Genomic DNA, 25,882 nt, shown 5'->3' on the forward strand with positions numbered 1-25,882 from the left:
GGCTGGGCTATGATGCTCGCCAGCTCCTTGAGTACCCTGGGGTGTAGATTGTCAGGGCCGGCTGACTTGAAGGTATCCAGGTTCTCAAGATGTTCCTTCATGAGGTCAGCATTTATGGAGGGCAGGGAATCTCTCTCACCCAGACCGCCCTGTCCCGTGGTGGGTATGGGTGTCCCATGGGACTGATGAAAGACGGATGCAAAGTACCCATTTAATAGGTTTACTTTTTCCTGGGGATCAGTTGTCAGTTGCCCCATCTGGTTCAGCAGGGGTCCAGTGTTGCCCTTGCTTTTCCTCCGGCTCCCTACATATCTGAAAAAGGACTTTTGTAAATCAAGAGTGAATTCCAAGCAGTAATTAACAGGAAAATCCTGTTAGTCAAACTGTGTGTTATTGGTTATCAGAAATTCTCAATTTTGATTGAGTTACCTTTCTCAATAATAAGAGGTTAACAAATTCTACTAAGTTGGAATATATCAAGAAATGGACTAACAACCAGGAAAACGCAAAGTTTTTGAGGCGTTGTCCTTGGAAGATCAAGGGAACCACTAATGCAAAACAAGAGAAAATCAGGAGACACCTATCGAAGGTTCAGTCTGAAACTTCCATCCTTTTGCAGTATGCAGTTGTCATCAGTATTTTGTATTTTATCTTCTGTGAGTAGGCCTAACTCAGCTTGAGTTTCACACTCATCAGTAAAAGTTATAATTGACCAACAGCCAGTCCTAAGAAAGACCACTAGTGGTGGTCCCACTTTTGAAGTCTTTCCCAATTAACCACATTTTGATATTTAATGTGTCCTGTTAATTCCTTTGACTGCATGTTTTTTTTTCAAAATGTCATGTAATACTAAATCACATGCCTTTGAAAAAATCAGAATGCCGTATAGTCTCACATACAACACACACACACACCCCTCTCCCCTCCTTGAGCTGAGCACACCCAAATTTGGTTGTGCATATTAAATAGCAAAGCTGATTTTCTGTCTGGGATAGGAACACCCTTCAGCAACTGTAGCATTATTATTCAAGGAGTTGGCTGATGGAGTCACTCCACAGGTGTTAACGATTGTCTCTCCTTCTGAAGGCCTTGAGGTGTGACTAATCAAGCTACTCTTCCTTAGATAGGCTTACCAGAAGGACATCTGAGACACTGCTGCTTCCCTCTTTCCCCCAACCCCAACCCCCTTTCCCATGTCAGCAGCACTGCTGCAGGCAAAGACAGGGGAGGGGTAGCATGGTGTGCCAGGCCCACCAGGCCCACATTGCTCTGCTTCTCTGCCAGACTGCATTTTGCACCCCTGCCTTTCTGGGATGCTCATTTGATTCACACCAGCTGGCCAAGGCCAGCCTCCAAAATCTGGGACTCTCTCAGCTAGATCAGGACATATGACCATCCTGTCCTTGGCAGTTTTGCTAGCTGCTCCTACTCTCTGATCTCTGGATTCCTCTCTAGCTCTTTTCAAAATCATATATCTACCCATGGAGACAGTCTTCTGAGCAGCAGCTGGGGTTTTGTCTTTAAGCTGAAAAAGGAGGATGAGTCAGCTGAAAATTTAAGCTCTATCCCTGTTCTGTGCTGTCATAAATCTGGAAAAATCTTTTTCTTCAGTTTGCCTTTCAAAAACAAGGTGTGCATTATGTTCCGGGGTATATGACATATTGCATCAACTTTATAAAATTGGAATTATTTTGATAGTGTTCTATTCATGAAATTTTTTGCATTTCCAGTGTTCATTAAAAATTAATATTGAAGACCAAGAGAATGCCTCAGCTAGTTTTGTTTTGTTTTGTTTTAAAGACACTTGATTATAAGTTACAGGCCAGTTTTGTTTTAAAATGTTTTTATTTGTAACATATTCTGCTTCAGCCCCTTTTGCTATGAAGCCCATCCTCCTCCTCTTTCCCAATACATCATTTCAATATCCGTTGTCTTTTATTTTTAAATCATTAAAGTTCATAAAATTAACATCAACTTTCAGACAAACACTTTTCATGTGCTATTTTTATCTTTAGAAAGATGTATAGAAAAGACTCCAATAGAGCCCTCTAAGAACTTTTTCCCATGCAATTAGATGTGATCTCTGACTAATCTCTAAATGACAGTTCAGGCAAGATAGCACGTGTTCTCCTCTTTCATCTCTGGGCCAAATCTTGTCCTTAGTGTTATTCCAAAATACCCAAGTCGACCACAAGGGAAGCCCTTGAAAAGGGAAGGAAAGATTCTGAGTCCCATTCCCAAAGGTAATAAAACTATCATGTCCATGGTGGACAAATACTGTAGCACGGGTAGGTACCCTTTTCCGGCTGTGGGCTGGAATGATCCATCCTGGATAAGAGGTAGATAGGCACTAGAACCCGACCACTGTTTGTCCCTGTGAAAGCATGTGTAGAGTGCCTGCAGCCAAAGACCTCCTGCTGCTGAGCCCCGGGTCCATGGACTAGATCCAGTCCGTGAGCCACAGGTTGCCAAACCCTGTTGTAGCAGCTCCACTGTGCCATTCCCATAAATCTCCCATGCACTAAGAATTCTCAGAATTTCATAACACGTAGGAATTGGTAACAATTTTCTGTGGCATCCTTTGGCATCCCGCTGTCCCAAACAGTGGAATCATATCCGACTTTCTGCCTTTGGGACCTACAGAAACCAGAATGCTATTTGCTACTTTCTGCATTGGTACCCGAGGGAGACAATGAGGAAATGCAAGTGCAAACCTGTCTATTCAGATTTTGGCTTAATCTCAGTGTGGAAAAACTCCTAATTTCGGACTTTAATGTATTGTGCTAATCGGTGCAAATGACAGGTAAGCTGGCCAAGTAAAGCCTTTTAATCCACTTTTAACATCAGGCACTACATTGGAAAGAGTATATATTAATTATGATGACTTTTCTAATTTCATACAGTTGTAAAGCAGAAAGAAGTTATCTTGACATATTAGCACCTGCCTAATTTCATTTTTCCCCTCTCCTTCAGGACAGATCACTTATATGCCTTCTTTGTTCAGTGGAGCCCAGAAGTATATGCAGAAGATACTGGAGAATCCATTAGAGAGCCTGGGTTTATGGTGGTAAAGAAGAATGAAGAGCCTGAAGTTAGTGAGGATTCCACTAATGAAACTGCTTCTAAGGAATGGGAGGTAGGAAGAACATTGTCAAATCTTTGCTTCCCTATCCTTTTAAACATTTTGAAGTATATTTTGATGCAAATAAAGGTGACTTAAGAAGAAACTATATATCCATATACATGAAGTAATAAACTCATAGTATATTTTATCAGTTCATTTACAATAATCACTCAGTGGTTTAATTTATGCCATCCTAGCTCTAACATCAGTTCAGGCAACATTTCATCAATTACAAATGCATAGTTCTTGTATACAGAAAATGGTATTCTAGAACACAGCATGCATCTGAAAGTGATTGAAAGAAATGTAAGCCGAGAATATTTTATCACATTGTACCCAAAAAAAAATAAATAAATAATAATTTTAATGGCGCGGGCTTAGTCAGTCAAACACACTGAATGGTCCTATTCTGGCTTCACTCTGCATTCTTGTATGAATTCTTTTCACTTGCAAAGACTTGTGTGAGAATCTTAAAATGTAGATAAAGCTAACATACAAGAAAAGCAGTAATATGTCATAAACGTGTATACATTTTGTAAATTGTAAATTTTTGGATTAATGTGGAAATCGTATTTTTCATTTAAAAAACCTTATTGCCTGGATTACTATTTTAATCATAAATATATAGTAACTGTTGGCATGCATCTGCTTCTTTGTAATAAAATGATGGTTATCCTGTACATCAGTGACCACTGTGTTTCTATGGATACATCCTTATATTTGTATGCAGCTAACATATTAGTATGTTTTTAAGTGTGCACATGAAGAAAGGTGCTTATAGTCCTGTGCAGTCAAATTTGTGCATCAAATTTCTCCATTCTAATGACCTGTACGCAAGTTAAATATGGTCTTTTATAACAATAAAGATGTATTTTTGTGTTGTCTAATTTGTATAACATATGCAAAGCCCTAACAATGTTTGTGTACATACTGTATTTTTGTGTATATACTGTATTTTTATTGGAGTACCAGAAATCTTATTGTTTTTTGTTTCTTTTCCTTTTAAACATCCAACTTTTTTTTTAAAAATTGTTACATTACACTAAACACAAGTACCAGCATTTTGAGAACTTTTTTTCTGTATTTTTAAACCCTTGAAATTAGGGGTATAAGTGAAAAGTCCAAGCTCTATAATACCCTTGTCAGAAGCTTTATGTAATCTATTCCAAACCAAAATACTTTTACAGCCTAAGTGGCTCATTGCAAGTGTTCAGAATGCTATTCTACGTGAGTATCTCTCACAAGCTGTACTTCTTCAGGTCCTCACTTTCAACCCTTTTCCACTTTGCTTTGTATATTGATGCCCAAATCCTGGTCTGGTAATCAGTTACCGTAACTAGAAAAAGAAAGCATATGTGAGTGAATGTTTGAAGGTTCAAAATAATGCTCTTGACAACTGGGCCCAGGCATAAAGGCATTTAATATACAGTACCCTGCACATCATAGCTTGTGTTTCATTTCAGTAAACTTTCCAGTATACCTCGCTTTTCCATTCTGATGAATGAAGCCAATTCTTTTCATTTTAAAATAATTTAGGGCCCAAACTCCTGAGGATTTCCTATTATATGACATGTAGCAATCTTTTCCCCCTCCCTCAGACATTAACTGTACCACGGCTTTTTCCCACTCATGGCATGTGGAGGAAACCTACAAACCACGCTGTATTTGAGTCTTTTTCATGGCAGTACTCTTTGGAGACCAGGCTAAGAAGAAAGACACTCGTGCAAATCTGTTGATTTTGAATATCTAATTCCCTTAAAATAGTAAGTTTGGAGCGTTATTGTAGCCATCATAGTCCAAGAAATGTATGAGAATAAAGCCCATAACTGTCAACATTGCCCAATTTAAGAAAGACAAACATCTGCTTCGTAAAGAAGCCACAGTGCCGTTTAGGGGGCAGCTAGAAACCACCTCTAAGAATAGAGAAAATCTATTAGGATGTGTGTTGGGAGGAAGGAGGATCATTTAATGGCCTGTAATTTAAATCTTGAAACTTTGGTTACCCGATTTATGTTTCAGCCCAATCGCAAAAAGCTCCTTTTCATGTTCAGATACAGGCTATATACAAACATTTTCATTTGTGCTGGAATAAAAGCCTTTCAAAGTTCAAGAGATTTCTTGTGGAAGAGAACTGGCTTTTCTGCAGGAAGTTAGGGTGGTATCACATGTTCAACTTAACACTGAGTGCATTTACACGTGTGCTCTGGGAGTTGGGAGAAGGGGTGCCTTAATTAGAGCAGCTCTGAGAGCTGCGCTAATTGAGACACACTGGGTGCTTTGTGTCTCAGTATCCCTGTACTTCAAAATGGCAGGAGGGGCGCTTTATCCACAGCTCTTCAAACAAGCTTTAGATAAAGGCCTCCCACTGCCATGTTGAAGTGTAAGGACACACAAGACACTAGAGGCCGCTGGAGCGCAGCAATTACCACAGTCCAGCAGACTCGATTAATTGAATCTGCTCCAACATTCTGTAATTACGGCACCGTTGGAGTGTAATATAGTATGCACTGTAATTACACTACATTGGAGCAGGCTCGCTGCTCATGAATTGGAGCCGTAAGTGCAGATAAAATGCAAACAGAGGCATGTTCAAGAAATTTAGCATGTCTTAAGTGACCTCATGGCATTGCAACATTGATCCCTTTCAGGTGAGAGTTTTATCCTAATACATACACGTTTTAATAGGTCACTATATTCCAATGATTCACGACTGTTGCAAGCAAACATGTAATAAGGCCTCTGGATCTGTTACATATGAGGACACTTTCTCATGTGATCTAACTTGAATGCCTGTACACTTCCCTTAGAGAGAAACGCCCAGTATCTCTCAATCCTCTGCTCTCCTACCACCCTTCATGGGCAAGGGTAGGAGGAAAGACAGACACTGGTTCCTTGAGCCAGCTGTCAGGGAAACCTGTGTGGACCCTGGCTTCTGTCCTACAAGTCCTGATGGGGTTTAGGGGAAGAAGACACTTTCCCTAAGTGGAAACAATCCTGGAACCCTGCCAGGTTCTTGCCATTGGAAGAGCCCTCATTTAGTGCCCTCCTCAACCTCCACCCAGAAGACTGCAGGCAGGGCCAAAGATCTCCTAGAGCTGCTGGATGGTTCCAGCCCTGAGAGAATTACTTGTCCCTCCCTGCTTTGCAGTCATAGAAGCATTGTCCCTCACCCCACTCATGCCTCGGTTGCACTGGGATGCCTGCAGGGGGTGGGAAACAGCTTTGCTTTGTGGCTGCAAAGATGTCTGGACTTGGGCAGCCTTGGAACCACAAAGGATTTCCATGGATTGGGTTTAAGGATGCTGTTCCCCAGCCTAGTTCCTGGCCCCAGGCTTTAAATGCTACCCAGGAAGGGATTGAAAGCCCTGGGGGTAGGAACCAAAAAAGCCTGCAAGCATTTAACTGGTGGCACACCAGTGGGTGCATCTATACATGTATTAACTTGCTTTAGTTAATGCACATTAAATCTAGTATCTCCAGGCACTTTTACATGTGCTCTGGGGGTGGGGGGCTTTAATTAGAACTGCTCTAATTAAAACACCACTGTGTCTCCTGTGTCAGCATCCCTGCACTTAAAAATGGCAGCGGGTGATAGAACTGAAGGTCATTTGATTAGCTTTAGTTCAAGCACCTCTGCTGCCATTTTTAAGCACAAGGACACTAATACACGAGACACAGGAGACTTCCATGCTTCACCAGACTCTGAGTCTGCTTTGACATGCTGTAATTCCAGCACATCAGACCAGCCTCTGTGCTTGTGTATAGGTGCCCTCCATAGTGAGGTACAGTACTAGAAAAATGTGCTTTAGCCTGACTTAATGCCCCACTTGATATTAATTAAAGAGCATGTTTTTTAAGTGATACTTAATGAGCATTAGCCTATTTTAATGCGCATTAAGTAAAAAGCACAATACAGATGCACATAATATACACACATCTGTATATACACCTATGTACATATGCATACATACACATATACCTGCATATATGTGTGTGTGTGTATGTGCATATATAGTTTTTAAGTGATGCTTTAATGCACATTAAAATAGGCTAACATGAATTAAAGTGCACAGATAGATGTACTTGGTGTGATTTAAACCTGGGTAGTTGGGAAAGGGGAGTTTATGCCTTCCCCTGCTTCCGCATACCTCCAGCTTTAAATCACCCCAGGTGCCACCCACCTGGATTTCACAAGGCGATTTAAAGTCAGAGAGGTTGCCTATTGATAGCCTGCTGCCTCCTCGGGCAACAGAGAGCACAAGCTTTCAAGTTATGGGATCCCCGTGGGTGGGTGGGTGGGGGTGGCCCAGAGAATGGACCTCGGGTGACCCCTGGTTGGAGAGTTTGCTTGTATAGCTTTCCAGTCAGGATACTAGAAGGCATGCATGCTCCAGCTCCTAGCCTAATTTTCAGAAATTTTTACTGGTAGAAATGAATGTCTGTACTTGGCCCTATTTTTGCGGCAGAAATTGTAAGCAGATGACAATTGAATATACCTCAACCTGTCACTCTAGGAAGTTAAACTCCAATATTTTTTTGTACGGTGTGCTAGAAAATATTAATTTGTAGAGCAGTCATAAATTGGATTATGTAAATGACACTCCAATACACTGCACTTCTTTCAGTTTATAAATTCTCTTTTAAACTTCCTTCCTTTATCTTACTATCTCCCTTCTGTCAGCTGCTGGCTATTTCAGATGTTTCAGCAGAGCAGGTGAATAGTGTCTTTGTAATTTACTTCAAAGCTGCTCCATTACTAGGATGAAGGTTAAGCATCTGTCTTCCAAACTCCTTGAGTAAAGTTGTAACAGTCTGTAGCTTCTGGGAAAATAATGTTTTATTGCACAAGATTTTTCAAGATTTTGTTCCCAATGTGCTGCGTGGAGTTCCAGAAATAGTAAGGGAGCGAAGAAAATCAGTAAATGGCTTCTCTGCATTTCTCTGCCACTTTTCTGACACGTGTGAAGCTTCTGGTACAACTGCAGGAACACTTTAGTAAGGAGCCTACTCTTATTCAAAGAATTAGGGAATGAAGGTGGAAATACTCTAAGTAGAAAATATACATTATGTTTACTTCTTGTGGCCCTTTTCCCTGAAATGAGGCAATCTCCAATGTTTTGATGTCTAGTTACAGGGTCAGTGTTACTGTGATCCACAGTGTTGCATAGACAGCATTAAAAAATCTAAGTGAAACAGCTTGGATTACTTTTGAATATTCAACATTGCACAAGTTTATAGGAAACTGAGTGCATAATTCAATTTGCTATATTTTGGGGGGTGTTGGTTGTAGTCATGTTGATCTAAGGACAAAAGCAGACAAGGTTATTTGGGTAAACGTGATAACTTTTATTAGACCAACCGAATAATTGGAAAAATTGTCCTTTGCAAGCTTTCAGGCACACATAGGGGAAAATAAACAGCTGCGTACCAAAATGAATGCACACTGAAAATCTATCAAAGATAAAAATACCCAATTACCTGTGGGTACGCATTTCCCACAAGACAACCAGTCCCTCTCCAGTCTCTTGGTTCTAATCCTCAAAGGGAATTTTGTAGATGAGCCAATGAACTTCACTTCATAAATCTACTGGATGCAAAAAATCATGGACTAAATATAGACATGGGATTTATGGCACATTATAACCTGTCTGCCATCTAATAAGCTGAGGTAAACCTCTCTACATTTACTAGCTACATTTTATCAACTGTCAACATTCCCCTCTTTTGTTCCCTTCCCCCCTCCCAACCTACTTGTCTCACACCCATTAACTCCTGTGCCTCTGATCTTCCCTGCTACACAGTTGTATTTTTACAGACTGCATTTTGCATACTGGCTTAAACTTCTAGTTAACCCTAGAGAGAAAACGAACACCAGGAAATTCTTCCTATGCCTGAAGAAGGGCACCTGTTCTCAAAAACTTGCAAAGAATAATTTTTCCACCTCTTCACTTGGTCTAACAGAAGATGTCACATTTACCCAAATAACTTTATCTGCCTAATTCAATTTGCTACAGTTTGGTCTGTCTCTGTAAATGTAACTGATGTACAGATATCAGCGTGAATTCAAGAGGTGGGTTTTTTGGTAATTATAAGCCTAAGGGCTTGAGAATATTGTTGGAAATGAGTAGTTGGATAAAGGTTTTCCCAAAAAGGATGTCTTATTTGTGTTTAGATGCAGATAGTTTTGAGAAAAACTTATCTCTTCTGGGGAGAAGCTGCTTAAATTTTGCCCTAGTCTTAAAAGTTGAAATGAGGCTGAGTTTTGAGGTCCACTATCCAAGTTAGGTTCTTTGTAGGGATTTGCAGAGTAAGACTGGGAGCTAAAATTATGGATTCTTCATGATGCTTATAGGTATACACTGGACTTCACGGGCATTAAATGTATAGATTGTGACAATTTTATCAATCACTGGTACTAAATAACTAGTACTATCTAGTAATAACTAGCTGATGAAAGCATGAATAACTGTCTGAAAAAGGTAGTGTTAGAGTGATGTAGTCATTGCAGTCCAGGAATTATAGGGCTGCCAACTCTGTTTGAATCTATTCTAGGAGGTTTCATCACATGATGTAATGACATTAATGACTGATCTGCTGTACTGAAGAAGGCAGCAAATGTACATTACTGTTACAATTTAAAAACCCATTGGACTGCTATATAAATTGGATTCAACATTTAATATTTATTTTAACGAATGCCCCATCATTTATGTCCCGGGTGACTCTCCTGGAGATTATATCTAATTGCCGGAGACTCTAGGGCAGGGGCAAACAATTATTTTGGGCAGAGGGCTGCTTACTAAATTTCAGCAAGCCATCGAGGGCCACATGACAGGCAGCCCAGAGCAGATTAATATTTATTTTCTAAATTTTCTAGGGGCCCCATGGGCCAGATAGAATGGCCTGGCAGGCTACATCTGGCCCCCTGGCTGCATTTTGCCCACCCCTGCTCTAGAGCAATCCTGGAGGGTTGGCAGCCCTAAGTAATTAGGAGAGAGGCAAGGATATTTTTGGACAATAACTGTCTGAAAAGGGTAGTGTCAGTTGATGGATTTTTTTTTTTTTTGTGGACAGTTTCTGTGTCTTTTTTACTAGTACTCCTAGCAACAGAAAATGTACAGAAAGAACAGATGCATTTTTTCCTAGCACAGTAAGATTGTCTAGTAGCTTTCTGATATTGACACATCCAAAAATAGTTTGGTCGTCTGTTTTATGATTGCATTTGTTCCAGTGATTGGAACTGATCCGGCTTATTTACATAAGTTATATTGTCATTGGTCGTACCTATTAATACAGTTATCAACATGTGTAGCATCATTTTCTTGTAAACACTGAAGAAGTTGAAACTTAAAAAAAAATAGCTCTATAAAAAACAAAGCAGACCTCTGAGCAGAAAGCACAATGTATATGTTTTAAGGCTTTAAAATGTAGACATATGGATAAATATAGTGATTTGCAAACAGTTGTAGAATTACTTTAAAAGCTGTAATTATCATGAAGGACAGAAACCTAGAAATTTTAAAAGACCTGTGCATTAAATAGATTCCAAAATAAAATTAATGGATTTAATGTAACTGTGTTATTGCAATAGTTATCTGACATCAAACCATGAAAAGGGATCTTATTGGTCACATCTCAAAATTATCATGTGAAAAGAGAAGAAATACTAGAATGCAGCTTAGATATTTGCAAAACCTTGTATTCAGGAGGACAAAAATGGGTGGAAATGGACTTTGGCTAGTTTTGATGCTATACTAGAACTATCTAGTAATAACTAGCTGATGAAAGTATGAATGACTGTCTAAAAAAGGCAGTGTTAGAGTCATGTAGCCATCATGGTTCAGGAATTATATTGCCAACTCTGAATCTGTTCTGGGAAGTTTTATCACATGACATGGGTAGGTGGGAAATGGCTTTCAGGCAAAGCATGTGGTATTTATGATTTTCTGAAGTAGTACTTTGTTACCTATGTATTGTGGATGCAAAACTTAACTGATTTGTAAGGAGTGTGTAGATATGCTTTGATAAAAGGCACATACAGTTAACAGGAATGTGACTTTGGACTATTGGTTATGCTATAGTATCAGTTCAAAACACAGGAAGAATAGGTATGCTGATTTGAGAAACAGGGGTAGATTTGTTTTTCATTGACCTGTTTTTGCATTTTAGAGATCTGGAACTCACCAGGCTCACTCAATTACCTTGGGTAATTTTAAAATACCCTTTCTTTTGCATGGCAGTACTCAAGAACAGGGCATTTAATCAACATTTTAGTTTATATTTCAAAGCACAAATTGCAAAACCTCTCTTTAAATTTAGCATTTGGATTTTTGGTCATCAGTGATTGATGGTTAAGATGGCTAAATCTCCATTTTAGACTTTGTATTGTTTTTGTTGTGGTTTATTTTGTGTAGCAGCTTTCTTCATAGAAGGGTATCTCTTCATCACAGTGTTCAGGTTTCTGTATGATCACTGCACTTTTGGCACACTTTTTCTCTGCTATTGGCCATATGTTTGGTGATGTTAATGAACTGCAACTCGAGGCAGTTTACCCCTTTCTGGACCTGTAAATCTGTCTATGAATTGATCATGACCACCAATTTCTTAAGGGCAGAGAGATGTTTACTGCACAGAAGTCTCTTGATGTGTCCCCTCACTGAGACCACTTCTCTGTATTCACTCTGGATACAAAATGTCATACAGACTCTACAGTATGTGGCATTATAGTATAAAGTCATTTTTTAGGAAAAGACTTTAGGAGAAGCAAACTTCTTGGAAAGAACAACGTATTTTATTTGAAGTGCTGTGTAATGGTCCTTCCCAAATAGCACTAAGGAAGCTCCAGCATAAAGCTGACTTGTCTCCCATGAAAGCAAGAAACTGTCTTGCTGCAAAGTAACTGGTGATCTATGAGATTCCCAGACACTGCTATTTCTTTGAAGCTATTCTCCCTGGAGACCACAGTGAGACTGGCATGATGGGTATGGACATTTCTGTGCTTTCAGCAGGTCTTTAAGCTCTTTGGGGCCACATTCTTAGGACGTTACCAGCCGTAATAAAAAAAGCTGAGGATAACCTTGTTGAGCTTTCTTGGGGGAGGGTATTAGCTGACTTATAACATGGTAACTTCTGAAAGTTCCACTAAGTACTAAGCAAACTGCTGAGGCTTAGAAAAATGTAGGATGTGCCTCTGTAGTTCAGTTGAATGGTACAGTTATCAGTGACACGTGAGCAACTGACTTGGGGCTGATTCTACTAGAAAACTTGGGTGCTAAAATTTAGGTATTAGCATCCAATTTTTAGGCTGTTGGAGTGGAATTCAGACTTCTTAGCCTGCATGTATACTTACATGCCTCAAATGGAGTCCAAAACAGCCAACATGATCTGGAAACTAAGGTCAGCATATGTGCAGCTGCTTACCAGGTACAAAGCTAAATGTTAAAACTTGCCTTTCTGCCACATCACTTAGGGCTATCTGGATGTGCATCCATCCTTTCTGAAAAAATAATTGGGAGCCCTCCTCCTAAAGTTAGGTGGTTAAAACCCTTCTTCCCACAAAACAGAGCAAACTAATTATAAAATGTCAGAGGAGGAAATGTTGGTTCCCTCTCTTTGTACAATAGCCTAATGATTTGTATCTCTTCATGGGAGAATATTTGTGTTCCAGATGAGATCATTGCTGTTCTGGGAGCTGCACCATTGTAGAATAGAATTACAGTGTCATAGGGCCAGAGAGAGAGAGAGAACAGAAGAGGAAGCCTGACCATGTACCTGAGTTAATTACAGCACTCCCTAAAGCAGGGATGGGCAAAATTGCAGATCCGGCAGCTCCATTTCCCAACAGCCCCTTCCTGCTGTGACTGGTTTCCATGGAGACCCCAAGATAGGCGGGACCATGATAGCACAGGGCCCAGGTTTCCATGGAAACTGGCCCCAGCAGCACTGGCAGGGCACGCGGCTGGGCAAGGAGCTGCTTCAGGGCTGGGGCCGGGATCTTAAAGTGGTGACAGTGTGATACAGAGCACAGCAGAGTCATGATCCACTGTCTGCATGCCCTTGGCTTAGCAGATCACAGCTCTGCCCCAGCTCCAGACCCTACTATCATTGTCATAAGACCCCAGACCTGGAGCAGCTCCATGCCCAGTTGCTCACCCTGCCAGTGCTACTGGGGCTGGTCTCCAACTCTCCATGGAAAATCTAGCCCTGCACTGTCACAGCCCAACCTTTCCTGTGGTCTGCATGGAAGCCGGTCACAGTGATGCAAGCAGGGACTGCTGGGAAACAGAGTTCATCATGGGCCAGATTCAGCGCGTAGACCAGACTTTACCCATTCCTGCACTAAAGGAATATCTTGTTTCCCCATTCATGCTCCTTATTTTTATGACAGTTTCAGTATTTTATATGAAACAGTCATTGGGTTGTGTTGAGTCTGTATCTGGTGCACACTGACCATGCCTACTAGACTTACTCTTTGGGGGAAACAAGTGAAAGAATGCCTAGCCACCCGGGCATGGATTAGGTTCAGACCTTGGCTTCAACCAGGCCCCTTAGCCTGTCAAAAATCAGTCACTTTTGCTTTTGTGCAGAAGTAGAATTTCCAGATATCTTCCAGATGGGTTTCTGAGGCTTGGTTGGGCAGCTGTAGAGCAAAGTTTTCAAGATTGTCGCTGGACTAAGGTGACATTTAACTTAAGTCCAAAGTTCTTTATGGGAGCTGGCACTGAGTCTGCAGTCAGAATCTACAATATTTTCTTGCATGCTCCCCTCCTTCCCTTCCACCCCCATAAGAGAGACGCCTTGGTTTGGGAAGGCAGGATGAAATGAAGAAAAACAAAGATTTTTCCAATTATGGCTGAAAACTAATTGCACTGAGCAGCCGGCTGGCTTACCCTCAGCCTGCTTACTGGCTGCTTCAGGCAAGAGCTAGTCTGACCTTCTCACTGCCACTGCCATTTCCACAGTTATGAAAGAATTGAAACTGGACCCTGTCCCTACCGAATGCTGGCTGCAGAAAAGGGAGAGAAGCAGAGCCTTTGGCAGCCATTACAGCATCTCCATGCTTCTGCTCTGACACAGAAATAAGCATGTGGTTTGCAAGTAAATGTGGTAAATTTAAAACTTATTAAAAAGAACACAATATCTATTTGGAATCAAAAGCAGCAGCTTCCAACTTCAACATGCTGAATATTAGTCCTTTCCATATATATCTCTCTTCACTTCTCAATGTAGACCTGTGAGTGTGTGGATATTTCTTTGGATGTGATACAATCACAATGCCTTTTGACAACCTGGTTAACACTAAGCCAGTCGAAAGAACATGAAGTGTTAAAGCAAAAGGCTTATGGTTGCAAATGGTACATAACTTACATGGGATAGGGTGGCATATGAATCGCACAATTTTCTGAGCTTAATTTTTCATTTTACTAACTGACCACTTGGCACTTCACCCGCTCCCTAAAATAAGATTTTTTTTTTCCAATTTACTGTCCATTTAATGTCAGTTTTTTAGCATAAAATGCTTATTTGAAATGTGCAGATTCAGGGTGTGGACATACTTATATGGAATATTACTAATATAAGCTGTTACAGTGTATTTGTTTATGCTCCTATAGAAGTATAAGTGGAGCAAAATTGTTTGAACTGTAATCCTATTTCATTCAGGGTTATAGTTACTGCTATTTAGTTAAGTTATAACATTATAGGGGGACGCAAATGTAGCCATTACCTTATCACAATGATACTCAGACTCAACAACTCCGCTTTCTGAAGTGGTTGAAAGTTATGGTCATGCTCATCCTATTTTCTGTCTCGCATCATCATCCTTTTTAAAAATAAATGTGACTTCTGATTACAATGCATGCATTAACAAGCATATTTTTCAAAAGGCTGCTCTGTATTGGAGGCTTAGGGTCTCTTGCTTTCTGAACATCAGCAGTTGTCCATGGCGCAAGGTTCTGTATACAGTCACAGTAAGCTAACATCGCTAAGTCTTTGTCTTGTATACTAATGATAAACAAATACCTCTGTCCCCAAAAGCCTGCAAATTAATAATGAGAATTACAGTCTAAAAACAAAAATTTACAAATGATAGATATAAAAAGAAAAGAGAAGTGATACATGGTAGTAATAGTTGGTCCTAAACCACGGATGACTATTTCTGCTACCCTATTTGTGCATGCTGTTTTGAAGGAAGCTACTGCAATCCCTATATTCAGTTACCTAAGAGAAATTTTGAGAGATTCTAATGTGTGTTGCTTGGAGCAGGCCTTGCAATTTAGCAGGAGAAAGCTTGAAGTTGGAAATGCATGCAGGTTTTGTTGTTTGTTTGTTTAAACTGAGATGCAGATGGTTTGAAAGTCATCATGTCTCATTCACTTTTTCAAGAAGATCCTGGCAGCATGACTAATTGATAACTAGAAAGTCTAGAGCTATGCAGCAGTAGCTTATGCTGTACTTAAAGCTGCTGAATTAGTTGGAGGGGGCAGACTTGTCTAGTGAAGGCCAGGCTTTCTCCTGAGTCACACCCTTGAAACCAGGTATAATGAACCTGTTGCCACATCCCTTTCATAGAGGCACCAAATAGGGTTGGGAAGAGATGTCTCCCCACCAGCTCTTAAGACCAGCATATGGTACGGGGGACTGTGCCATCTTTCTAGCATCTCTCTCTCTCTCTCTCTCTCTCTCTCTCAAAGCTTTTTGATGGCAACCAATATAGTGGATTTCTTAACTCAGCTTGCTGAGGCTAGAAATAATGTCCCAATACAGCTGTTCGACTTCATTGGGTGAAAAATAAGTCACCCATTGATTGTCCTGCTGATGATTTAAATTTTAAGTTTAAATTTTGTATTTAAACTTCATTGCTGAACAACAGTAAAGATTTCTATACCTCCCTGCCTTTCTGCCATCTGACACCACCAGGGAAGGAATTCTGCCTTATCTGCACATCAGAGAGCATTTGGGAGAAATGACTTCATTTTTGTAAATGAGAGGATGCCAAACTGGGGTTTGAATTGAGAGATTAGCATCTCTCCATAAATGTTTTGGGAAAGGTACCGAGAAACTACTTGAAACTCTTTAGGACAGAAATAATTTTCCTTCACTTTGTGTATCACTTAGCTTCCAAAATACATATCTCAAACAGTTCAAATGATATATTCCATAAAAGGACTTATTTAATAAGATTATCTTGATAACTTCTTTATTTCAGTACCTGATGAAATCTAATCATTACTGGCTAGTGATGTTTCTGAATCTTAGAGTATCTGAGTAACTCTATAATGAGTTGCTATATTGTGTGTACTCATTTGCCTTTCTCAAAGTGGTATCCACTTCGCTTTTTATGCCAATAATAAGCAGAAGTGGTTGGCATATTCGGCAGGTCTCATAAATTGGGACAAATTGATTTCTTTAGTTCCTGCTTCTGAGAAATACTGCATTGAAAAGCAATGATTCAGGCTGTCTTAATGTTTGAATTACTTCAGTGTTTTGGCTGGCTTGGATCTGAAGATCAAGAGTCCCGTTTCTTAGATTTAGGGCATGTTGTCTTTTTTTTAATGTTGATATTCTTTGTGAGAGTATCTGGATTCTAGGGCAGTGCATAACAGTAGACTAGGTCAGTGACTTAATCTTATTATAATACTACCTAGCATTCCCTTTACAAGGATAGGATCAAGCTAAAGAGCTAAATGTTGAACACTGTTTTGTATAACTTTAAATATTTGAGCTATAAATGGTATCTGAACAGTAAAGCACATGTATGTGAAATTGTAGACTCTCAATTAACAAAACACAAGCAATATAAAATGCTTGTGTGAATGGAGTAGAACTTTAAATTCATTATATACAAAAAAAATTAGTTTGAGAGAACTTCTAAAATATACTCTAGAAGCTGCATCTCTTTAGTAGTGCTTCATAACTTGCATTTTGTAGTCATTGGTTTGGAATTCTATAACTTCTATAGAATACACTTATATGCTGCTTTATGGTTGTTTTAATGGTGCATTTGCTTCAGGATAAATTGTATGTTACAATATTTTCTCACTTTTTCCTCAAAAATCAGCTGCCCAAAATTGCAGTGTACATATTAAGTGGGGAAGCTGATTTTCCTACTCATGGTCTCTCTATTGCATAGACTCTTTAGCTCTTTTTTAGACTCATAGACACACCCCTGGAGGCCAGTCTTCTGAGCAGCAGTTGTGGGTTCAACTTTAGTTATGCAGGAAATGGAAGTTAGTCATCTGAAGATTAGGCTGTGTCCTTGCTCTATGCAGCCATAACTCTAGAAAAAATCTTTTTCTTCATTCTGCTTTTCAAAATAAGGTGCATATTATGTTTGGGGCATGTTGTATGCAAGAATTCTAATGCCATGGAGGCAGCACCAGTTCCTTTTGTGAGAATGTATAAAAATGCTACTGGAAGTGTTTCCTGATAATCTGGAGAACGTTTTGGGTTATACAAGCCGTTAGGAACCTGCTTGTTATATATTCTGATTATGAAAAATTGGGCTTAAATCTGGCCCCCATAAAGTAAAGTAAAATCCCTGGGATTTCATTATGAGTAGAACTGAACTTCTAAAATTTCCCTCAAATATTCTAAGCTGCCCTTCCCTGGGATTGGCTGCTCTTGTTGTGACTCTGAGAGATGTTTGGTGAGGTTACTTTGTTAAATGTAACATTCTCTGTGTGGTTCCTCATTCATGTATTCAAATAACTAGTTTTTAAAAAACCTTTTAAAAACAATTATACAGAAACTACAGTTGAACAGTTGCAACAAAATTATTTTTAAATGAAGCTAGGGAAAATGCTACCTGTTAGGGACAGGAATATATTTAGTTTATAGTTTAACAACTTTTTGAATGTTGTTAGCAGCTTTGATCCCCTACATTTTAATGTTCTTGTGAGTTGTTCAGCTAAAATTATTCTGTCTCTTTAAATGATTTGGCCTTTTCAGCAATCTGGTGCGCTGCAACCACTCTTGAACATAGGAAGCCTTTCTTTCCTTGTATGGTCACCACTCACAATACACTTCGGTGGTAGATAACGTTCACTGATTAGTTCCTTGCCGTGCCTGTCAAGTGTGTGTATGTAGCAAACTGTTCTGTCACTATAGTGGGGCTGTGTCTACGCCTGGAATTGATAGCAGGTAGAGAGAATGCTTTGAAACAGCCTTATGTGTTTTTATTCTTTTAGCAAGGAAATGTCTCTTTTCTGGTATATCAAGAAGGGAAGAAAACATCAACCAGTTAATCATAAATACACTCTGGTAATTTTCAGTGTGGTATTTTCATTTTGTGCTGTTGCTGGCATTCTTGTGATATGGTGCACAGTTGAACCCACAGTTTCATGAAGTTTTTAATTTAATTTAGAATTCGCATAAAGGATGCTAAGGTGTATCTTTTTGTCATAGTATGTGCATATATTGATGCTCACTGACTGCTACAAGTAACACATGAAGCCTTTAATTATTTGGTTTAGCATTGTGTAGAAAAAACAGTGCATCTCTTTCAGGCTTTCCTACAATACATATCACTTAAGTAATGTATGAGGGTTTACGGTTTGAATTTTTAATTTTAACAAATTTTACGAGTAGATTTGTGGGACCATTATTCTGTTAAGCAATTTGTTTTAATTAGTTGTTTATAAATACCTGAATTTTCTACTTGATTTTTATACTTATGGTGAAGCTTCAGTAAAATATGCAAAAATAGCTTTAGAAATTGTGTCAGTACTATGCAGCATTCTGAAATGTTTCTGCATCACAGTGGTGACAAATGTAGTAAGTAAAAGGAAAAATGTATTTTCCATGCTTTCTCATTGATACGTTTAGGAAAATTAGGTGTAGAAAATCACCTGTGCTGACAAATATTTAAAAAACAGTGGGACATTTTGCAGGAAGGGAGGAAGAAATAATCAGTAACCCTTCAAAAAATGAGAGCAGCTTAAGGAGACTGTTCAATACTGTACTCATGGTGCTCTAGAACTGTTATATAGAGACACAGCTTTCATTCAGACTCCAGCTATGGTTGTGACAAGCTCCCTGATGGAGAGAGACCTGCTACTAGTACCATATGTTGTGCTTTATAAGGATTGCAGCATTGTGGGTTTTGATGCGTGGTGTAGGTGTTTGGTTTTGTCTGATATTTTGGGGGGATTGTTTTTTATTGCTGTTTGACGTGCTGTTAATCTTAGTCACGTTTTACATGTAAATACGAATGTAAAATTACATTATGATAAAGTCTTGATCTGTAAATACGTTTTGAAAAGTTAGTCATTTTTGTAAACATGCTTGAGATAGTAATCTCCATTTTGCTGTTGAGGGAAAAGAACAGTCCAAAATCCAAAAAATAGTAAGCATCATTGCAAGTTCAGAAGAAAGGTAAAATATAGCAAAATACTTTTTGTGTTTCTCTTTTAAAAAGAAAAAAGCCAGTTTCTACATGACATGCTGTATATCTTAATTTTCTGAGCCCAGAATTCAAAATGGTCATAGCTGTTGAATTTTACAGCTTAACGTGGATAAAAATCACCGTGTTGTAACTGTATCATGTGAGGACAGTTACTGCCATTCTATTAATACCCAGTTCTGCCACTAAAGGGAATGATTGCTCTGTATTCTTTGGGTTGCCCACCCCAACTCTTATTTATCATGGAGGCCAAGCTAAAGAAGCATACATGAGAAGTTCCTTTTGTGAGGTATAGTAAGAGCCACTTTATCTCACTTCTGGAATATGTGGATAAGAAATTAGGAAGGTCAGTAGGCAACTGCTACAAAATGATTAAAATATTTCTGAAGATTATATACCTAAACAGAAGAGATCCTATGCTGTGGGACCATGTTTTCTTGTTTAGAGGAGGGACAGAAAGCTGATAATTTTTTTCTAATCTAGAAATAAGATAACTAAGCCTCCTGCTCTTTATTTTATCCATGTAAAAAGTAGGAAACACAAGTGGCAGTACCTAAACTGAAAGATTTCTTTTGAAGGCTGTTTCACTAATGTTTCTGTAGAGCTTGTAGAAAAGCCCACCTTTGAACTAACTTAAATATTATGCTTGAGTGATTGCTGGCATGTGAGAGCCAAAATAGAGTGGTCCTGTCTTGTAGCTAGGGCTGCGGACTACAGCTAGCAATGCAACTCAAAAATACCTAAGATTAGTTACTTGAAATGTTATCTTACAGCATCTGATAGTGATCTGAGGTTCTGGAAAGCTTGTGCTCGCTCTCTTTCACAGGCACTCCCCCCCTCGCTGTCTCTCTTAGTCTATAAAGATGAGATCGGCCCTGCCTTCTGACATGTTATCTGATCCCATTTCCTGGATCAGCTTTTGTGACCCCTTTTGTCCCTATGGGCTTTTTGTTTGTTTGTTTCTAGGAGTGACCTCCCCCCCCTTCTCTCGCTCAGGTAGATTGTGTAAAACTTTTTTATTCAGATCATTCATTCCACTTTATATATAAACTTATTTTGTCTATAAGGTGCATGTCTTCTATCTGGAAAGTTACCATTTAAAGAGTTGATTGCTGTGGTTTTAAACTAGAGGTAAACTGATTAACATCATTCCTGATTCAGGAATGCTTCAGCATCAAGTGGTCAAAAACTTGTTATACAAAAGCCTAATTTTCATATCTCAGAAAACCAAGTATCAACCTCTACCACTTCAGGCATAGGGAGAATCTGCCTGAAGAAGGGTGTTTGTGCCCAAAAGCTTGCAAAGAACAATTTTTCCAACTATTTAGTTGGTCTAATAAAAGGTATCACATTTATCCAAAGAACCTTGTCTGCCTCTGTCCTCCCCAAAGCACTTTACTCTGAAGTCATCAGTGAACACAGTAGAGCAAACAGTGGAGTGTGGGCTCTGGTTGGAATGCTTAAAGCAGCTGGAATGTTTTACAGATTACAGTAGGCAACTGAGGGAAAACAGCCTGGGAAAAAAATCGGTATGGTTGTATTTGCTTTCTTTGCAAGAATTCAACAACAAGTTAGCTTGGTGGACTTGACACATTTGTGAGATGTATGAATTATTGTAGGCCAGCTGACAAGAAAAGAATCCCAGCAGCTATGTAAACTAATATTGGTAATGTTGATAACTAATGTCCTTCTGTATTTTTTAATATGCTGGGTTATGGGAGACTAATACTAAAATCCAAAATATGTCTCCGTACCTTGCCCTGAATTAGTTTGTTAAAGACAAGGGGTTGTCAACCAGGGGGACGCATACCGGTTTTGCTGCCGGCACTTCTGGTTCTGGACACCCCCCCCCTTGTCAATTGGCTGCCGGGGGTACGCCAACCAAAAAAGGTTGAAAACCCCTGTTATAGACAGTAGTGTAAGAGGGATGTTGTAGCCATGATGGTTCAGAAATTAAGCAAGAGACAAGGAATTTTTAAGGTGGTATCTTTTATTGCACCAACTATGTAGTTGGGATAGAGTTAGACAAGCTTTTGAATGCAAGAAGTTTATCATCAGGTATAGATACACCACAGTTTACTTCATTTTCATCCCTGAGGGTAGATATGTAGTTCCTTTTCAGTTGCCTCTATAAACTGCTTCACAAATACCCTAGTAGAGTTATGGTTTCATAAGGCCTGTATTCTAGAAAATTATAAATTAGCGGCCTTCATGCTAAATGATATTTTAAAAACATCCTCTGTATTCAAGAATCCTGCGATGTGATAGGTGCCCCATCGCTTAATCAGACTTTAAAAGCATCTTGTTTTGTGTTGTGCTTTGAAAAAAGAGTACCGGTGCTAAATTAGTGATTTGTACATTGTTAAAAAGTGTGTAGTCAGCTTCAGCCAGGATTTGAAATTCACCAGAATTACATTCCTTCACTGAGTGCTATTTAAAGTCTATCCCTTATCCCCCAGGGACACAACAATTTTGCTTACAGTGATAGTTTCTCAGAGGCAATGTATGTGACAGCCACATCATCAATATCTGGGGTTTATTTCCTTCTAGCATCTCCCCATTGCAGCATATGCATTTTTAAATAAAACAATAGGTATAGTTCCTAAGGTGGTGATAGTAGGACATTCATGATTGGTCATATGTCTCATTCATAAATACTTGCAAAATATATTAACAGTTGATAATTGAAAGTTGTGATATAGTTGGTGCTTTGAAAAGCAAGAAAAACAGCAGAATTTCCCAAACTTTGTGCAGGTTTTTGTTTGCCCAAAACAGTAGCCTATGGCTAGGGACAGACATTACACATAAACCGGTTTAAGTGATCAGAAACTGGTTTACACGTGTAACAGAACAGATGTTCAGTGCACATAAACAAGTTTGAAAATGGCTGAAACTGGTTTGAGATAAACCTGGTTGAATGTAGTATCAGACTTGACTAATTTGGCTCAAACCATTTTATGCAATGTCTGTCCCAGCCCCCTTGCTGGTTTAAAATAAACCAGACTCCCCCATCATCTTGGCATGCTCTCTGGGCTGGGCAGATATCTCAGCTCCATAGCAGAGCTGGTCCTGCCCCTATTCTCCCTAGATGGAGCTCCAGCAGAGACTGGAGATACAGCAAGGCCTGCCTCGCTTCCCCCTGCCCTACCTCCTCCCTCACTACTTGCTGCTAAAGCAGGAATCTCCTCTCTTTCCCTCCTATCTCCCAGAACACAGAACCCAGCCCATGTGGCATGTGGTATGCTAGTTAATGCCAAGAGGTATCTGTGTGTGTGCCTCCAATTGCACTGGGATAGGCAGACAGAACAGTGACTGCTTAGGGCTTTTTGGAGCTAATCAACAGATCAGCTGGTAAGCTGTTTCAGAAGAGTTTGAACTAATGGAGAGAGGCTGTTGTTTTGCTGATGGGGTGATAAACACTATTATCAGCCCGTGTTGGCTTGCTTGCCTGTCAGTTTGCTGCAGACAGTATAAAGAAGCAGGGAGGGAGATTGAAAAGCTCTGTATCATAAACTACGCTACTTGCACTACACCCTCAACACCACCCCTTGCCTCAGCTAGCAAGGGGCTGAGGTCTGGCAACACTCCCACCCCTTAAGCAGCCAGTGGGGAAAAGCCTAGGATGGTGCAGGCAGACTCCCTAATCGGAGGTCCTGCCGAGGCCTGATCGTGCCCCCCCCAGCATAATGCAAGCAGAGGAAGAGCTGCTCTAGTGCTTCCCGGCTTCTAGCCTGAGCCACTGTAGGCATGTGCCTAAATTTCCTCAGTCCAGAGAAAATGTCTGTCCAGTTACAAACTGGTTCAACCTAGTCAAGTTAAACTAACCTGCAAAGATTTAATCAGTTCACACTCAGGTGTTTTGAATGTCTGTCCTAGCCTGTGTGGTTAAAGAAATGCAGTAGTTTTATTGCATTATATTGCCAGTTAGAACAGTTGTTATTAGGAGATTTAGAATATGTACTTTAAACAGTCACTGTGTGATCTTGAGTAAGTGACCTTAACCCCAAATTTTCAAAAGTAGACACAAAGTTAGCCCCCAAAATATGCACCATGACTTGTTTTTCAAAAGTACAAAGCAACCCATGAAGCTCAACACTTTGAAAAACATCATGTCTTAAATAACTTCAGCTTCACTCTAATCTAGAAAAACCTGTTCTCTATTTCCAGTTCTTTAAAACCGAATTGATAATACTTGTTCTCTTATTACAACTATTGTAGAGGCTCCCTTACTCACTTTTGGGTCCCCCCCCCTTTCTCTGCTTTACTTTCTGTTTTCTACCTATTTACATTTTCACTGACATCTTGTCACACTTTTAGCTTCTCTCAATCCTTCGAGTCTCAGAACAGCAGAGACTTCCTATAACTGAAGAAGGGTGATTGCAAAGGAAAGCTTGCTAAGAACTTTTTTCAACTACTCAGTTGGTCTAATAAAAGATATCATGTCTACTCAGCGAACCTTGCCTGCCTCTTGTAAAAACATATGAAAAGCTTTATAGTAGCACTGATATTACCAGTTGTTTCTCAAGATTTTTTTTTTTTACTACTTGTGAGATTTCCTAAAATGAAATTTATTTGCAATTGGCTACTGAAGCAAATAATTGTTAGTATGACTTTGTGAAAATAAATGTGAGAATCATGTGAATTGAATAAGTTATAGCATAGAAGATCTTCATTGCTATGTAAAGAAATCATAAAGCAGACTGATGATACTCTTTTTTTTTTTTTTTTTACCTACCGCTCCTTTCATTTTGGTATTTTCCCCCTTGTTAGCTGATTAATTTCTTCCCAGGTCTTTCAGAAGATAGTGGTTAAATGTCCAGCATTAGCAATGAAATGAATCCTGTTTCTGGTATACATGGCGAATGTCACAGAACATTTCCATTCCCTAGCACTTTACCTGAAATGGGAATCTGTATTTGTTTACAAGCAATTGTGCAGTAGCAATTTGTGAGGGATCCCTCAGGAAGGACTAACATCTTTGATGTAGCTGTCTGGTGTGATTTCACTAAAAATTTCTCCTTGCCCCTATGTTCCATTGTATTTGAAATGTATGTAGCTTTTTCTAATAGCCGCACACTAATCAATTTTGCTCAACAAATCTTAAGCCATGTAAGGTTTTAATCCCTCTTCTGCAGTATATGAAGACATTAAGAGTCCTATTAGCTCTGAGCTTACACAAATACTTAAAGTAATTAAATATTCTGCTGGATTGGGGCATAATGGGCAGCACCTCTTAGAATAAAACCCGTAAATTGTGCCTGCAAACAGGAGTAGCAGCTCTGTAACTTTTCTGTATGTATATTCTGCAATCTGACTATAGATCCAAAAAGTGGCTCTGAAACAGTGCTAAGACATCTGCATGAAGTCAAGCGTTGGAGTCTTATTTGCAGACATTTGCAGAAAAAAACAGAGGGTGGACAGATAATATCCAGTTTTTAAAATACCGCTGCATATGTTTTTAGCAAATCTGTCAGTTGAACTATTAAATTTTGGATGTGTTACCAGAATTTTTACAACAAATTGTGTAGTAAATCCAATTGATGCACTTGAAGGCCAGAAGAAATCTCTGCCGCATATACGTATTCTAGTAGAAAGCTGCCAGGAGTCCTTGGTAATCACTTGGACAGAATCAAAATCTCATGAGTAAGTTCCTTCTAAGATATGCTTTAAGTTACTCTGATTGCTGATAGATATGATGAAACCTTAACATGGCAAGTGGAGATGAACTGTGAGGTTGGGATGCTGTAGTAAGAATGTAAAGAAAAAATCTGTGTTGTATCAGTCCATGAACGAAAGTATTTGAGGATGAGTATAGCTGTTGGCTTTCCAGGGAAGTGTTCCCTAGGCAGTGGATGTTTAGTATTTGGTTAATTCAGCAAATTCTGAGATAACATTAACCAGAGCAGAGACTCTGGTGATAGGCCAGAATCTGTTACAAAACTTGGATACACTTACCTTTCTGTATGTGCCTGCAGTCACATGGGAAGGAATCTGCAGCTTAGTTTGCAAGTTAGTGTATTCAATTTAACTTTCATGTTTCTGTTTTGATGGTGCAGACTTTCTGAGATTATATAATGCTGACTGCTGCATGCCATGCTGTGTTGTCTCACTGTTTCCTTGTGCTTCCCTGTCTGTCTGCATGCATCCGTTGTCTTCTTGGCTTTACTTGTATTGTAGGCTTTCTGAAGCTGGGAATGTTCTTTCTTGCCCCATACCTGACTTCTGCCTGACTTCAGACTAACATGGCTAACTACTTATCAGTGTATTTTTTGTCATATTTTGCGTGATGCTTCGTGTGGTGGGGTGTCCTGGTCAGGGACGAGTTTTCCTGGGCATTATGCCAATATAACAAATAA

The 25,882-nt window shown here is 39.5% G+C and overlaps 1 protein-coding gene across 10 annotated transcripts in view; it reads left to right on the forward strand.

Annotated features, from left to right (window-relative positions):
* Window positions 1-25,882, forward strand: part of OXR1 (oxidation resistance 1) — a 490,067-nt gene that overhangs the window by 426,507 nt on the left and 37,678 nt on the right. For 8 of the 10 annotated variants that reach the window (XM_090040493.1, XM_090040490.1, XM_090040495.1 and 5 more), the window contains one exon: window positions 2,974-3,136. In XM_090040493.1, the coding sequence (XP_089896619.1) occupies window positions 2,974-3,136 (163 nt within the window). Of the gene's footprint in view, window positions 1-2,973; window positions 3,137-18,274; window positions 18,386-25,882 lie in introns of those variants that run through there. The other 2 variants (XM_090040500.1, XM_090040499.1) reach the window with 2 other exon arrangements.

The sequence above is a fragment of the Crocodylus siamensis genome, chromosome 3 (genome assembly GCF_052110815.1).
Source record: "Crocodylus siamensis isolate JL-2025a chromosome 3, ASM5211081v1, whole genome shotgun sequence".
Taxonomy (NCBI): Eukaryota; Metazoa; Chordata; order Crocodylia; family Crocodylidae; genus Crocodylus; species Crocodylus siamensis.